Here is a 16535-nt window from a genome sequence, read left to right as displayed (position 1 = left end):
TTGCATGGAGAATTAGAGTGTCCATGAAAAGCCACATACAAAGCTTAACAACAATGACAGTCAGAAAGTAGGAGAGCTACAGACTATGTAGAAGTTTCCAGTTGAGCTCCGATCTCTCCATGCAACCAGCTTTTATTGCCTTCTAAGCAACGTATATGAACAGTGTAGGATTAATGCAACTATTCAGTTGGGTATTTTATGTGCATGGCAAATGAGATCAGTCCTCACATGCCGTGTTTATGTTGTGTTGAAAGGGTATCATGCTATGTGAATCTATGTTAGTGGTTATGTGGCTCGGTGTTAACTGTGACATGGTCCATCTAGCAGTTTGTCTTGTCTTGTTTACATAATACAGATCGTCTATGCATAGATCTTCTGACAATCTTGCACTGACAAGAAGATAGCCCTAGATTCACAGTGCCTTGACTTTATCTTCAGCACTTCGTCCTACAATTAACCTCAGGTTTATGCTTGGGTAGAGCCATGTTCAATTTCACAATAACACATTATCAGGTATCCAAGAACAGACTTAACCTGTTCAACTGATCCAGTAAGTCATGTGTTGTCAGTGCGACATATCTCTAAACACAAAGTCAGCTTTGAGAAGTCTTAACACAGTGCTGAAGAACTTATGTTATACTAGGTCGACAATTAGGCTGCAACAAATTAAAACTTTGTTCAGCTATATTTGTTGAATAATTTGATTTTTAAATAACATTTAAGTCCTGCTGAAGAAAATATTTATGTATTATGTATGCCCTTTTTATTATTTACACGTGAAGAGATCACCCGTTTGTTAATATAATACATGTTTATTAAATAGCATCACATGCGGAGGGGACTATTTGTTACATCAGCTGGTCGTCGGTAGCACTGCTCTACTCCTAGACAGATAATCACCCGGCAGACACTACTATCTTTCACAAAACACCAGGGATGCATAGACACACTATGCATGCATCTCAAAACTGTATTATTGACATATTTTTCTTGAATATGTCAAGTCCGTGAGTTTTTGCAGAATTTGCCCATCGCCGGACTCCTGAACAAATCTGTTGGAAATAGAGATGGTATACTGAGTATCACTTTGCATTGTAGTAGAGCAAGTATCGTGGAATTATGAGTGTCAGGGAGTTGGGTTCAACACAGTTTTTAACATTATTCCAGTTATATCACAGCGTGTCAGCTTAATGTGGGAAGAAAGCCCAAAGTGATGCAGGTCTCAGACGTTTACCACTTTGGTGAAACCCTAGAGCATGGGTATGGTGCTGACAAACCTAGAAACATAATCGGGGCAAACCTGGATTCGAACCCACAAACATTGGTTTCTGGCATGCCCAGGGGACGCAACTCTGCACTGTGCCTAAAGTGACTGGGCCACCCGTGCCCCCCTGTGGAATTAAATTATGAGTTCAGAGCATCACTTACTCTTGCGAATTGTATTTGGGAAGTTAATTATAAGATTGTAACAATACGGTGATATGAATAGGCAATCTTTTTATTCCAAAGGGCAATAATTACCCGTGAAGATTCCGGGGTAGAATAGGTCTTCAGCAACCCATGCTTGCCGTAAAAGGTGACTATGCTTGTCGTAAAAGGCAACTAACGGGATCGGGTGGTCAGACTCGCTGACTTGGTTGATGCATGTCATTGATCCCAATTGCGTGGATCGATGATCATGATATTAGTCAGTGGATTGTCTGGTCAAGACTCGATTATTTACAGACCGCCGTCATATATCTGGAATATTGCTGAGTGCGGCGTTTAACAACAAACCAACCAACCAACCTTTTGACGGTCCAACCTGTCGCTTCCGGTCTGGTCTGCGACAACTAGTGGCATTCAGTGACGGCGCCAACCAGTCGCTTCCTGTCTGGTTCACGGATCAATGTGGTCTGCAACAACTAGTGGCATTTAGTGACGGTGCCAACCAGTCGCTTCCTGTCTGGTTCACAGATCAATGTGGTCTGCGACAACTAGTGGCATTTCGTGAAGGTGCCAAGTTGTCGCTTCTGGTCTGGTTCACGGATCAATGTGGTCTGCGACAACTAGTGGCATTTCGTGAAGGTGTGAAGGTGTCAAGTTGTCGCTTCCAGTCTGGTTCTCGGATCAATGTGGTCTGTGACAACTAGTGGCATTGAGTGACAGTGCCAACCAGTCGCTTCCTGTCTGGTTCACGGATCAATGTGGTCTGCGACAACTAGTGACATTTCGTGAAGGTGTCAAGTTGTCGCTTCTGGTCTGGTTCACGGATCAATGTGGTCTGCGACAACTAGTGGCATTTAGAGACGGTGCCAAGCTGAAATTTATTCTGCTGCAACTTCATTCAAAAACGGTTGTTGACTACTAAATATTTTTAACTAACATTTATTTTGTTGTGATTGTAAGTTTAGATTATCAACATTTGTTGAGTCTTCAACTAAAACACAAAATGACACAATGGAAGAAAGAGGAAAAACGCCATGAAAAACAGTATATTGCCACAGCATTTCCACGTCAGAAAACAACAAGGCATTGTGTCAATCTGGGGTAACATGAAATAATTCATACTCATTTTATTTATCAGCCGTTGTGTTATTTTCCACTACAAGTCCTTAACTATTGTAGCATTCAAATCTAAAGCAATTAGTTTTCATACTACCATGTAATAGAATACGCCTACATTAGCAGAACACGGACATCTTTGACAGGCCTATATGTATGCTTATCATACACCTGTGTTCTTATAATTGAAGAAAACAATATCGTTAAGACTGAATTTTAAATGTTACTACAATCAGACAATACCTCTTACGGTACATCTAATTTCATTTTTTTAGTCTGTTAATATTTTTTAGGAATATACCAAAAGAAAATATATCTACCATGCATCTATAAACCACTCAGTTACTCAGTTGAAATATACATACCAGTCATCACTTTGAAATAACAGATTTACCCATACTATTATGCCCCTTATAAAATGTGTCTCATCATTTAGTGCTTTGAGTCATCACAGGTGTTAATATATTGCACAATTGCACAAGAAATGCGAACATTAGTGATTAGTGTAACCATGTAGTTATAGCGAATTTTTGTCATGAAACAATATATCACGTGACTATCCACGGGTCCGGGTAGTCCTCAGGGTACCCGGATCCTACTCAATACCCACCCGGCCCGAGTACCTGAGGTACACGTCCCAGCCCTAACAGATATCAAATAAAATTATTATATTGTGCTATGCAGATATCTACTGATGAAAAGAGAAGAAAGAATGGCATTCTTAATTTGCTTGTGTGGGAATTTGAAACATCAGTTTGTAATAAGGAATACATGCAAAGCAAGGTCTAATTTAGAAAGAGCTGTTACAATCAGCTGATGGTGTAGACACTGTGTAATGTTAATACAATCAGCATTATAGTGATTGAAAATTATTATGAATATGTTGTTTTCCATTTACAATATGAAAAGTTGTAGTTGGTATCTGCATCCTTGAATATGTATTTAAACTAATATATAGGCTCGTCTGTGTCTCAAACAAATTTATTTAGAATTTCAAAAAATGCCATAATTATATCTATCTTTTATTTATCATAATTGAAATGTATGTAATCATGGTAGTCCTGGGCAATAGCCACAATACATCTATGTAAAAAATGTGTACACCATGCACCAATTAACCCTTACAAATATCAAAATGGATTTAAGTGATTTCCAATTCATTTTTTTGAACATTGTATCATGATATGTAGTTGATGACATAATATGTCCATGCCTTTTTTTGACAATTTGTTGAAATATTCTCCTCACTTCTCTCAGTTATATACCTGATAAATACATCTGTTGCTGTCAAAATTCACAAAATTTACTGAAAAACTTTACATTACATAAGACCTTTACATTTTGTGTATCACATCGCCTACCCGCTGTACTGAAATGCATATATGTTGTCTCATTGGTGATACAACATAGATATGCATACATATATATATATATATACCAGGTACAATAAAAAAAAAGGAGTTAATTTTTAAAAGCATGATATTCAAACATCAAGGGCATCACTTTATGTACCGATTGCAAAATGTCAACAAAGTCAGCAACCTGGAATGAACGATCAGCTGATCACATCGCCTCGCTTTGAATGGCTATCAAGTGGCTTACTATTACAATTTAAGCAGTCGTGGTCATCCCTGATGTGTCATTGAATCATGGAACATATGTTTGTAGATCATCGTTTAGGTGAAAAGATTACTGTCCATACACCTACGTGTACATTGCTGATTGAGGTGAAGCCTATACTGGTTAACTGTCAGTAGGTGTGATAGTACCGTGTACCGCTCGTATCGTGCATACCATATGCACTGTCAGTTTAAGTTTTGACCAGACGGGTTCATGCACGGCTTAGGGAAGGGAGGATAAAGTGACAAAGATCGCCGATTAATGTACTTAAGCTTTGATATTTGACATAAGGAATGTTACAGATTGGTTCTCCATTATCATTGTAAAGATTAGATCTAACATGATCAATGAACTTCAAGTACATTAAAGTGGTGACTACTTGACACTTATCATGTGATATGCAGTGTCACTTTTTTTCCTATCATTTTAAGATATATGGAATTCATAAAAAACTTTCCACAGAATGTCAGGTATATGACCAGCATACACTGACATAGGTACATGAAGACGCATATTGAAATTTCGTTTTTATTATCTTTACATCAATACAACATTTGCAATCTTTGTTTCTTAACAGTGAAAACTGAAAACACATGTTAATCACTGGTATATCTCCTTAAAGCAGAATTTGGTTGCTGCAATGCCTGTGGCATCCAGAAATGTTTATTGAACAGTGGAAGGTTTTCAAAGTGTACCTTTTATGGCTCATCACTCCACAAAAGAAATTCTTGAAATCCCCTTTTTATTCCAGAATGCATACCATATATGCTATATGATCGCTTCCATGTGGTTATATTATGCCTCCATGTTTTAACTCATGGGTACCTTTGGATTTGATTGAGAGGCTATCACATACAAGTGAATGTCATGCCAGTGACCACACAGTATTTATACAGCAGATTATCAGTGTTGATTGGGCATCATGTTATTTTCTTGTGTGTTGAAAACTGAATTTCATGAGCATAAAAGACATCCACAATAAAACAACCTGAAGAACCAAACGCTTTAGAGGTGTGCCACAGGAAATCTTAGACATGGAATGCATAGTAATTAGCTCATATTTATCATCCTGTTTGTTGTGCCGTGTTGTCTTGAGAAGCTGAGGTGGGACATTTAAATCACTAGGTCACTATGAGCCCATCAACATAATTTTACAGCCCAAATTAAGTTGTGAGATTCTTTATATTAAGAACATTCTTAAGGCATTATCCTCATCCTCATCCTCAACTGGTAAAGGTACAGCAGATCTTTCTCTAGACATGGAATCCATAAGAACATCCTGGTGAGTCCAGGACCTTCTTACAACATGCCCACTTATATACAACCCTGCAGAGTCTACCAGAGTCATCGTACTGTTCCTTGATCTCACGACCCTTCTTGTGGAAGCGACATGCCAACTTGGTGTTCTCATTCTGCTTAAACAGTTTCTGACATCTCAGACACTGACTAATACCAGCTCGAGGACTCCCTCGCACTGTTTCCTTTCCTTTCTGATTGGACCTTTGTGTCCATGATGCAATCTCATCATTTGGATTAGGATATGTCAGTTGTTCCCCTTCAACATATACCCTCTCCCCTCCTTGTTTCTCAATCTGCTGATTAGGAAATTTCTTGGAAGTTTCTATATCATCAAGATGAAAATGTGAAGAAGTCTGTTCATTATAATTTTTCACAATTTTCCTATATTTGTGAACTTTATGTTTGTATGAGTTCAGCTCAGTCTGAAGCCAACGGATTTGGTTGCTCTGAGATGTAATGGTGGCTAAATGTTCAGTCTTTTCCTTCTTCAGAGAGCTTATGGTGCTTTTAAGTTTTAGATCAACCACAGGTGGCTGTGGATCTCTTGGTGTCTCCGTCTTGGATTCTTGGAGTTTGTGAATATAGTGCTGGAGACATTTTACAAGATCCTTTGAACTGCCCCAGCTCTTGTAGTCATCCTCTACATCATTGTGAGGTACCACCCCAAACTCATCAGCAAGAGCTTGTAATTCTGACTGTGCTGTCAGAATCACTTTGTGCTGCTTGTCTATCTCCTGCATTGAACTCTGGAGCTTCTCTTTCCAGTGATTCCTCTCAGCTTGGAGAACTTTCTTCAAGGTCACCTCAAGGTCATCTATATCTTCCTCGTATATGGATGATGCCTGGATGCCATTGTCGTGTGATTGTTTGCTGCTAAACAATGCCTGGACTCTGCGTTGGATGTCGTCATCGATGATATCAGGATTATTTTCTTTCAGAGAACTGGCCATTGTTTTTCCTTTTAAGTTTATTGAATCAGTTGGAATGTGCAAAGATGTATTTATTGTAGTTTCATTCTCATGATATTAAGTTGATGCTCTGTTCCTCATTGGCCTTTATGTGTCATGTCAGTTGAAACCTGTAATATCAAGTAGAGAATAAATTAGTTCATTGAGTACTCGGCCATGACTTTAGGAAATACTCAGTTCTGCATATTAATTCTGATTGATCTTTTAGAGGTTTCAAACCACATCGTATTGAAACAACTGATTTGATGACTGTATCTCTGTGGAAGCTTTCTCAAATCGGGTAGTGGGGCGGCCTTGTGGTTTAAATGTTTTTTACTCATGCCAAAGGCTCAGGTTTCATGACCCACATGGGTAATGTGGATCCCCAATTCTGGTATCCCCACTGAGATATTGCTGGAATATTGCTGCAAAAGGCATAAAACCATACTCTCTTTTGCAATCATTGTAGGCCTTTTGAAGTGATGATATGTACAACTAACAACAAGTTACAAAATGCTGACAGCGGTTACTACAATCTTCATCCATGTGTGGCAATATATTTTGGCCAGAAAACCAGATATAAATGAACTTGGAGAAGATATCTTAAATTTTATGGACTACAGAGAGCTTGAAAGTTGGTGCTTTGCTAAGGCCACAGAGTTCACATCTAATTATGTCATGAGTAGAATGGAGTTAAGCATAATGTGCTTCAGGACAGGGGAGTGTTGCTAGCAGATTTGATGGCATAAGATTTATCACTGAAACCTCATGTTGTGCTTTCAGTTTAGCACTTTTCAATCGACAGGTTAAATAGGACTACGTTGAAAATAACATCTAATGCAAAGGAACATTCATAACGATAATGTGAGAAGTCAGCAACAAAGGAATATAGAATCTTTAAATGTACTCAAGGGCAAAACTAATTTTTGTTTGTGGTAACAATATCGAAATTTTATATTCGAATTCTGCTGTGCAATTTTTGTAATCTTCATTTAACTGTTTATGAAAATTTTAATGAAATTTTATGAAATGGTATAAGCAGCTATACTGAAACATCGCCTTCACAGAACATAAGAAAGTTGTTATCCATAAATTGTGTCTACTATGCCACAAGTGGTTTGTTGTGTTCAGTGATGCATGGTCAGCCTATAAGATGTGTAGTCCACATCATCATAATTATGATTGATTTTTTTTATTTCTTCGAAAGGCATTTAGAAGTTGGAGTACCGGTACTAAGTAAGGGTAAGATATATGGATGAACAACTTCTTTATTACAATTAGGAGCGACGTTTCGGTGTAGGTTCTAACACTTGCTTGATGCTTGATGTCGGTACTAATTGTAATGCAGAAGTTGTACATGCAGATGTTTTTATTTTTCAATACAGTTATAAGATGACAGCTAATATTGCATTTATATACCCATTAATAACTTAAGAACCTGCACAATTACAATTCATATATGTATCTATTTGAAAAGAATATAGAACAAAATGTTTAGATAGAATGACAACAAGCAGTTTAGAAGATTTTGAAAGTGGTATAGTAAAGATTCCAAACAAATTGAAGGCCATATTACAAAACATATTACATGACAATCAGAACAAATTTTGAACAAACAGAAAATGATTATACCAACATACAGCATTGGGAGACTTCAGTTGTACACAGCTAGAACGTAACCCACCCTGTACTCTCCACATATTGTTTCTCCAGTGTTGAGCTTGTCAACAAGTGAATACCTCCCTTGATGGATCCCCTCACAAGAATGTCCCGAAATGAATACCCCAGTGTTGATCTATTTCAAAGGCGTGACAGGGAACTGAGCCATCAATATTCAATGCTGTAGGCTTTCAACCATCAACATTGCTGATCAATATGTTTGTGTTGTTTTACATGGGGCAGGGAGGGGCTTTTAAACACTGAAAGTAACAGTTGAGATGTCTATAATTTGGTATATGCAAGGTATATCCTTATATTTTGTTTATTATTTCCTAAGAAATTTAAATAGATAATTGTTCGTAGAGGCTGTGGCATAGGCAGCATATTCCTGGATGGGTACAGAGATCCACCTTGATATTTCAGCTGTCTGAATATAGCAGCAAGATAGACATATAAAGTTTTCATTTCAATCTCTTTAACATAACGCTGGCTATTTTGATCATGTGATGGGTAAGTTATGATCATTCATTACAATTACGCAATCCCAATGATGGATTATAATTATATCATAGACTTTAATCTCCTATTTGTCGGCCACCTTCATGGAGCGGAAAGTCCGGGGTTTGATCCCTGGACGCTTCATACTAAAATATGGTACTTGTTGTTACCCTGTCTGGCGCTTGGCATTAAAGGGCTAAAACAAGGACTGGTCGGCTCAGAGTCAGTATACTGTGTCTGAGTGGGGTATTCATGTTATACTGTGGCATGGTATCCCAGTGGGCTAGCACTATAAATCAGCATTAGTCTGGACTTGTACAAGCAGACAGACAGACAGAAAGACACACACACACACACACACACACACACACACACACACACACACACACACACACATGCACATATGCACATCGCTATATAAGTGCAATAATCTTGGACGCAACATTAAACCAAATTTCATCTCACCTCAACTTTTTGTCATGATTTGAAATTTAATGATTTACTTCACACATGCCTGATCTCAGGAAATCATAATCAATTAGACAACTTTTCACACATACAGATAGAGTGAGTGAGTTGGCTGCTTTTAACAGTATTCCAGTTATATCACGGCATGTCAGCTTAATGTGGGAGGAAAGCCCGAAGTGATGCAGGTCTCAGATGTTTACCTCTTCGGTGAAACCCACGAGCACGGGTATGGTGCTGACAAACCTAGAAACATAATCGGGGTGAACCGGGATTCGATCCCACAACCATAGGTTTCTGGCGTGCCCAAGGGAAGCAACTCTGCAAAGCGAATCGCGGCGCCTTAGACGACTGGGCCACCCGTGCCCCCGCATACAGATAGATCATGTACACAGTTCTGTATACAAATGATATATATTATGTACATCTGTAGAAAGTTATATTTATTTGACATGTTGAACAAAAGGCATGGTTCCTTTTCTGTTTCAAAAATCATGAACAAAAGACCACCTACCTTGTACATAGAGAGCTGCCAAAGAAATAGCTGAGCCGTCCCAGGCTCAATCATTCAACATGTTCTTTACTCTTGACAAGATAATCTTGAGTGTACATGGAGCAGAAAGTTGTATGTATTGGCTTGGCCTATGACAACGACCTGAGACTACCCCATACATAGTGGGTAACAAGGAGATAAGAGGGGAACTCTCTAGTTGACAGATTAGCTACATACCCACTCTAACAGGATGAAAGCTGAAGCAGTTTAGTCGTTTCTAAATCTAATCTCAGTAGGGCATCGTGTTTATCTGCTTGTTTTGTGTGATAAGATGTACTGTATATATTGCTTGTCTTGTTTTGTTAATACTAGTTATATTGTTTCATGACTGATGTTGGACTAATGCTAAGTCTCTGAAAATATATAGTTTTGCTAGAAGGAGTCAATTACATTTAAATTAAAAAGGAGGGGGAGATTCCTGAACCTGGGGAAAATGTAGACTTGCTTTATTACAATAGCATTACAGTAAGGACAGGGTGGAAGAGGCAATAGTATGGTTCAGGGACTGTGAGACGGACTAGACTGGTGTATGTAATATGTTGTTTATCACTGAAAGTGTTCAACTTAATGTTAGTGTTGGAGCATGCAACCCTATATTTGCCTTAGCACTGATTTACAGGGTCATGGACAAACATTTTTACATTTTGCTTCATTGTTCAAAGACGTCATTCATTCTGTTTCAAAATGTGTGGAGTATGCATATTAGTCTCTATGGTAGCAGGTTGCTGTTGTCTGTTGGGTAAATTATCATTTAGACATAATATCCATAGAACACCATCAAAAATAAATTTCCTTGTTAAAACTTTACTTTCGAATATTACCATCTAGGCCCTACTGAATTAATTTTGTATATTTGAAGAGGCTGTGATTCCACAAAGTTAGTTCAAGATACACTCCAATCAGTGTGACATACAGCGGTAGAAATTGGCACTAGTCCTGTAGTCCTTGCCAAACTGCCCAATAGTTAAGGTATCATAAGGACAAGTAGAAATTTGCCATTTTTAAGTGTTTTGCTATATGTTATCATTATAAGGGCTAGTGGACTAGATATGTTAGCTTCTACCCCTGACATATATTAACTTTCTGCAAGTCAATGACTAATAAACACCATACTCACTAAGGATACTACTTAGGTATGTTTGGTCACTCCATTTGGGTACATGCATGTGTTAAGTGATAGGTAATTAGAAAAGTTCATAGTCTGTAAGAAGAGAATAACTTTTCACTCAGATAAACCCCCTAGGACATACATTCGCTGTACAGTTTGACAAATGGGAAATATTGCTTAGTAATGTCAGGCTGGTGATGAATATCTTTTGCTCTGCTGTCAGTTGTGGCTAAATGTTCTGAATGTCTGATGTTCCAGCCAACACATTGCCCGTTCTGCCTATTGTCTTACCTTAGCTACAGGTATTCATCTGGATATCCGAGTTCATCCCACGAATGTCCCATCAAGATTGCCACTCCAAGGAGCCATGTTATAAAACTGTGTCTGTTGTCAATAACATTGTCGGTACTCAGATTAACATGGCATTCATAACACCCACTGCCTAAACCATTTATAAAGGCTTCCCTCAGACCCATTCAGATCTGGGTGTTTTCTATGGCCTTTGACTCTAAAGCTCCATGTTACTTAGCCCCCTTGCTTTGTGCACTAAGACCACATGATAATTGGATTACTGGACAGTTTCACATTCACCATGACTATATCTGATAAGTCATAAAATTTATATTATGACTTTTCAAGGTACTTGGTCAAATTGACTCTTTGGGCAGAGTTCAAGTCATGTCAAATCAGTGTTTAATATTTAGTTATATTATTTAGTGAATTAACGTCAAATCAACCCTGACAACATTTATTGTTTATTTTTCCTCCTGACTCTTGACATCTTGACAAAGAAAAGTCATACACAATAATAAACAAAAGCAACAAAACCCTTTCCATATCCTTAAGAAATCTCTGCTAAAAGTAGAGTTGATTATATTCTGACAATATCATGAGAATGTGTTTATGAATCACTAGCAGATAGTGATGATACCAGGTGTTCGCAAAAAAGTGAGCGCATCCTTCCCCACCGTTGCCACCCATCACAGACACATGCAGAGGCAAGTCATTTGTTTACCTTAAAAAACACGGGAACATTAGGTTTCAAGCCACAATAGGAAATAACAGAGGACATTATTTTTTGTCAGTGATGCATCAAATTTGTCTTCCACAATAGTTTTTGAAAGCTTTACTGAGGCTTTGAATGTTGTAACCTTGATCAAGCAACTTTTGAGCATAGTTGTATGATGCTCTTTGAAATCTTGGTAGAAAGAGCATGCTCGATTGTACCTCAAAAGTTGTGAACACCAAAGACTGGAGCTGCAGGAATATTGCTCGACATGAGGGGAAAGTTGACTATTGAACAGTTGAGGACATCCCTCTTGTCATACAGTCTTGTGGAGAGTGTTTTGTCTCTCTGATTTTGTATGCATAGATCTTTAAAACAGATGAGGCGGTCTCATTGGAGTCCTTTATTTCTAGTTAAGGTGGGTAAATCTGTGGAAGTGAATTGGATATTTGGTCTTTGAATGATACCAGATCATGAACACACCTGAAGCTAAAGTTTAACTTTCTGACCAAATTTCCTTTGTTTTGAATTTGCCAATTCGAGCAGAAATTTCAATTCATGTGAACAGTGAAACAGATCAGTAAGAAGGGGGCACAATTGGCGCCCAAATCTACTTCTTGCCTAAATGTCTTACCCCACGTATATAGATGATATCAATGAGGAAGTCCAGCATTTCACATACCCCATTAGTTTTCTCAGTAAACTTCAGATGGCATTTGCTCTCATTTTTGAGTGAGTGAGTGAGTGAGTGAATTGGGTTTAACGCTGCTGTTAGCAGTATTCCAGTTATATCACGGCGTAATGTGCAAGGAAATCCCAAAGTGATGCAGGTATCAGACGTTTACAACTTCAGTGAAACCCACAAGCACGGGTATGGTGCTGACAAACCTAGAAACATAATCGGGGCGAACCGGGATTCGAACCCACAATTATAGGTTTCTGGCGTGCCCAAGGGACACAACTCAGCACAGCGAATCGTGGCGCCTTAGACGACTGGGCCACTTGTGCCCCCATTCATTTTTTACCTGAACCTCTGAAGATTGATATGTAACTGTATCTACGGTCACCAGGTTTTGTAACAAAAGACCCATGGATCAAGGAATGAAGTTTTACTTTAAGCTATTTAATTAAAAAAATTCAAGAAATTAAATTGGTCAGGCCTAATGACATATTGAAGTGTGAAATTCAAGAGTGAAGTTTTTCTGGAAATTAAAAGCACTGAAAAAGTAGTTTCCCCAAAAAACAACTCAACTTTGACATGCCAGGATCAAGGAATATTGACACCAAGGGGACTTCAACGGTGTCAGTATGAACATGTGAAGCAGAGAAACAACACTTCACCATGGTGTCGACCTCTTATGGCCGATGGGACCATGCTGACACTGATGCTGATATTCGAGCGGAAGCTGAAGCCGAAAGACGAGTCCCCAGTGGCGTGTACGTCACAGTACAAGAAAAGGGGTGGATGGACGAGTCTCTAGTACACAAGTGTATTGACAATGTCTGGATGAAGAGACCTGGGAGTGCTGGGGGCTGCAAGTCCCAGCTTGTGTGGTATGTGTTCCGGGCTCATTTGTGTGAAGCTATAAAGAAGTTGGCGGACAGTAAAAAACGGCAGACCGTGATCCCAATTGGCTGCACATCCCTGGTGCAGCCACTTCATGTTTGTCTCAATTAACCATTCAAGGCCAACATAAGGAGGGACTCAATTGAACACATGGATGGTGAATAGTGATCACACCTACACCAAAACAAACCAACAAACGGAACAAAACAAAGGAAGGAAGGCACCGCTATTAGTTGTTGCTGAATGGGTGAAGGCATCTGACATGGTAAAGCGAAGCCTGGGTGTGGATTGCATGGACTTCTGCCTTGCTGCCCCTGTATGGTATTTACAGCAACAGTGTTGGACACAGCCGCTCGTCTCTTTGTCCGAAACAAGTGAAAATTGAGAGATACTTGTTTTCTCCAAATCTCGTGAAGTATATATTTTACCCTCATTTCCAGTGTAACGTGTTAAAGCCCCATCTGCGGTAGTAACTACCGCACTCTAGTGGGCGGAGCTTATACAAGTGATCTGACAGGTCAATATGACGTCATCATAAACACAGATTTCATTGGTTAATGCGTAAACGGGTGACGTCATGTAAACACCCACCCACGTGGGCCGTTTGACAACAAGGACGTAAGTTTTAATGGTAATATAAATATCTAACAAACGATTACAAGACTTTTCAACAAACGCGTTCATCTTTGGTTTCAAAACATACCTGCCATGTCGTCTTCACATCTTCATAAAATGATACCGTGTGAATGTCCACGATTTATCCAACACACAAATTATAGTTCTAGATTTCTAGACTAGAACGAAATATGTTTGTCGTAATGCATATGAGCAGTGTAAATGAACAAGAAACATAATATGTGTTGGGGCACCAATCGTTATCCTGTGGTGTACGGTATATCTGCAGTTTATAAATAGCATTTCTCACAATATATACGGCAATCGGTGATTTCAACAATGTTTTTCTTCTTTGTCTTCGTCTTGCCTCATCTGGATGACAACGATCGTGTAAAAAACCCTGGTCAAAAATATTTTCAATTGATCAAAGTAGTTTCTTGTCGTTTTTTCATTGCCCAGTAGCAATGTATTTTGACAAAGTCTCACTTGTCCGATGAAGCTCTTCGTGCCGAAGTAACTCGATCCGTGAAACTTGGCGGGTCCGAGTGACCCAGATCCCTTTTGATTGGCATGCCAAGTGTCATTTGCATACGGCCATCTATATTGTTTGTATGTGTTTCTCCCCTCAACCCTCAACTAATCAGAGAGCGGGCGGACGAAATAAAATATATGACTTATCAAAAAATGTCTTTCAATAATTGTGTAAGTAATTTTATGACATTTTAAAAAAACACTTGATACTAGAATCAAGTCTATGAATTAATTTATGATGTAGATCGATTCGCTTTGCTTCGGAAACGAATTTTTAATAAACAACGGAACAAAGATAAAGTTGACCTGGTTTTATGACGGTGCAGTTGTAGATGTAGAAGTATTTCTTTTATTAGATCGGTGGGCAATTTTCCACTGCCGCAGCAAAATTGAGACACGAAGACATTATATTATTTCACGTCGGAATGGAGATAAAAATATTCAAATACGGACAGCCTCACAGACTTCGAAACGATGTTCAGATAAATATTTGTTCACATTAGTTCTGTCATGTGCGTGAAAATGGGTTTCATCATTACTTTCATCAAGCTTACATTCAGGTCGCTTGCTACTTTGGCAGTCGTGTTATGTCTCGAAGCTCAAAGCAACAATGTTTCTCTCAGATACATTTTTCTCTCCATTCATGACGAATATCTGGGCAGTTGAATTCAACAATGTAATACACACGGCCTCATTCACGGCGTCATCGCAAAGATTTCTTCCAAATACCCACCATGTGATCAGGGTTACGACCTTGGGATAAATTAATAAATCATTTTGCATTTTTAGAAAATATTATTTTTTTCGTGAATATTATAATTAAAAAATATCCCCTAGATGGTACTTTTTCATTGCACTGGGTATTTCTTTTATTACTTTCTAAAACTTTTTATTTTCGCATTTCTGACCACGCGATCTCCCAGCAACCACGCCCCATGAGCGCATCGAGTTGCTGCTTACAACTGTGAATATCTTTGCAATTTCGCTTGTCTTCAATATGAGCAACAGAAGATTTTCATGTGAAGCCTACTTTGACGAAGAATTGTTCGAGATAATCAGGGAGCCTTATGTCATTTCGATTATGACATTGGTGACTTTATCGTGGAGAAAGTTCCAATTCAAGTTGACATCATTCAGATTCACAACTCGAATCGACAAGATGGCGCCTCTCTTCCCGCCCTTGCAAGGGCAACAGAAACTTTGATAAATTCAGTGACGATTCTTGGGATTAGTGAATCAGTGTCACAGCTAGATTTCATTGTGGAACCAGATGAAGCCGAATATGTATGTTCGCCCTTCTTTTGTCAACCATGCGCGACACGGCACAGGCAATCGCAGTTAAGGAATGGTGCGGCCACCATGTTGCAGAAATTCGTCGATTCGAGCACATTGCTTCTGGACGAAGTGTTTGGAGAGATCGTAGATACTTGGACTTGAAGAAACAGAATTAAACGTTGCAGCAGATCAGAGACCATATAATATTATATGGTCTCTGAGCAGATGAAGGATTGGTGTGGACAAAACGGGAAAGGGATCCCAGATTGTATTTTAAAACTTGTGCGCTAAGTGTATCCAAATACCCCGAACAAAAATACATGGGACAAGTGTGGATCTAATGATCAAACTCAGTTTTGTGTGTGAAAATTCTGTGAAAGTGAAGGAAGTTCATAATTAAAGTTGTCTTGGAATATGTGTATTGGAGTTTTCGTTTATCGTAAGTACAATATTATCTGGATACGCCTTCTATAGGTCAAATCATGAAATATATCTCGTTACTCATTTACCAGTTGCTTATGTGCATTGTTATTTTGATACACGTGACATATTCATCTATTGTAGTCAAGCTGAGGAATATTGGCGTAACTTCTGGTGCTTCAAGTTAGGCCCCTTCCTAAACATTAGTTGAAAAATCTGTAATAATTTACGTTTTATGAATATAAACTGATTATTGTGTGGCATAAATCTAACTGTTGAATGCAAATGACCAAAACTAAACAAGTATCTGTAATTTTCGGATAGAACTGAAAGAATCGCGTCGTCAATTTCGTATTTAAGTATCGTTACTGTTACATTAACCGAAACTGATGTTCTGCCGTAAAAATATACAACACAATACACTTTGA

The 16535-nt window shown here is 38.6% G+C and overlaps 2 protein-coding genes across 3 annotated transcripts in view; one reads left to right on the top strand and one right to left on the bottom strand.

Moving 5' to 3' along the window:
• The window catches only part of LOC139461695 (uncharacterized), a 162351-nt gene that overhangs the window by 109735 nt on the left and 36081 nt on the right, over positions 1 to 16535 (top strand). The window lies entirely within an intron of this gene.
• Positions 4727 to 11064, bottom strand: LOC139461630 (uncharacterized). 2 transcript variants are annotated; one of them, XM_071243097.1, is made up of 2 exons: positions 10985 to 11064; positions 4727 to 6541 (listed from the first exon to the last, which is right to left on the bottom strand). In XM_071243097.1, exon 2 carries the CDS (start codon positions 6411 to 6413, stop codon positions 5418 to 5420), a length of 996 nt encoding a protein of 331 aa, XP_071099198.1. In that variant the 5' UTR covers positions 6414 to 6541; positions 10985 to 11064; the 3' UTR covers positions 4727 to 5417. The 2 variants fall into 2 exon arrangements, with proteins under 2 accessions (XP_071099198.1, XP_071099204.1); XM_071243103.1 differs by lacking the exon at positions 10985 to 11064 and adding an exon at positions 9547 to 9603.

The sequence above is a fragment of the Haliotis cracherodii genome, unplaced genomic scaffold (genome assembly GCF_022045235.1).
Source record: "Haliotis cracherodii isolate W230 unplaced genomic scaffold, xgHalCrac1.p SCAF_1, whole genome shotgun sequence".
Taxonomy (NCBI): domain Eukaryota; kingdom Metazoa; phylum Mollusca; class Gastropoda; order Lepetellida; family Haliotidae; genus Haliotis; species Haliotis cracherodii.
This window is presented reverse-complemented; position numbering and strand designations above follow the sequence as displayed.

Bases quoted from the DNA above. Each gene is read 5' to 3' on its own strand.
- LOC139461630 (XM_071243097.1), bottom strand. From the start codon at position 6,413: ATGGCCAGTTCTCTGAAAGAAAATAATCCTGATATCATCGATGACGAC.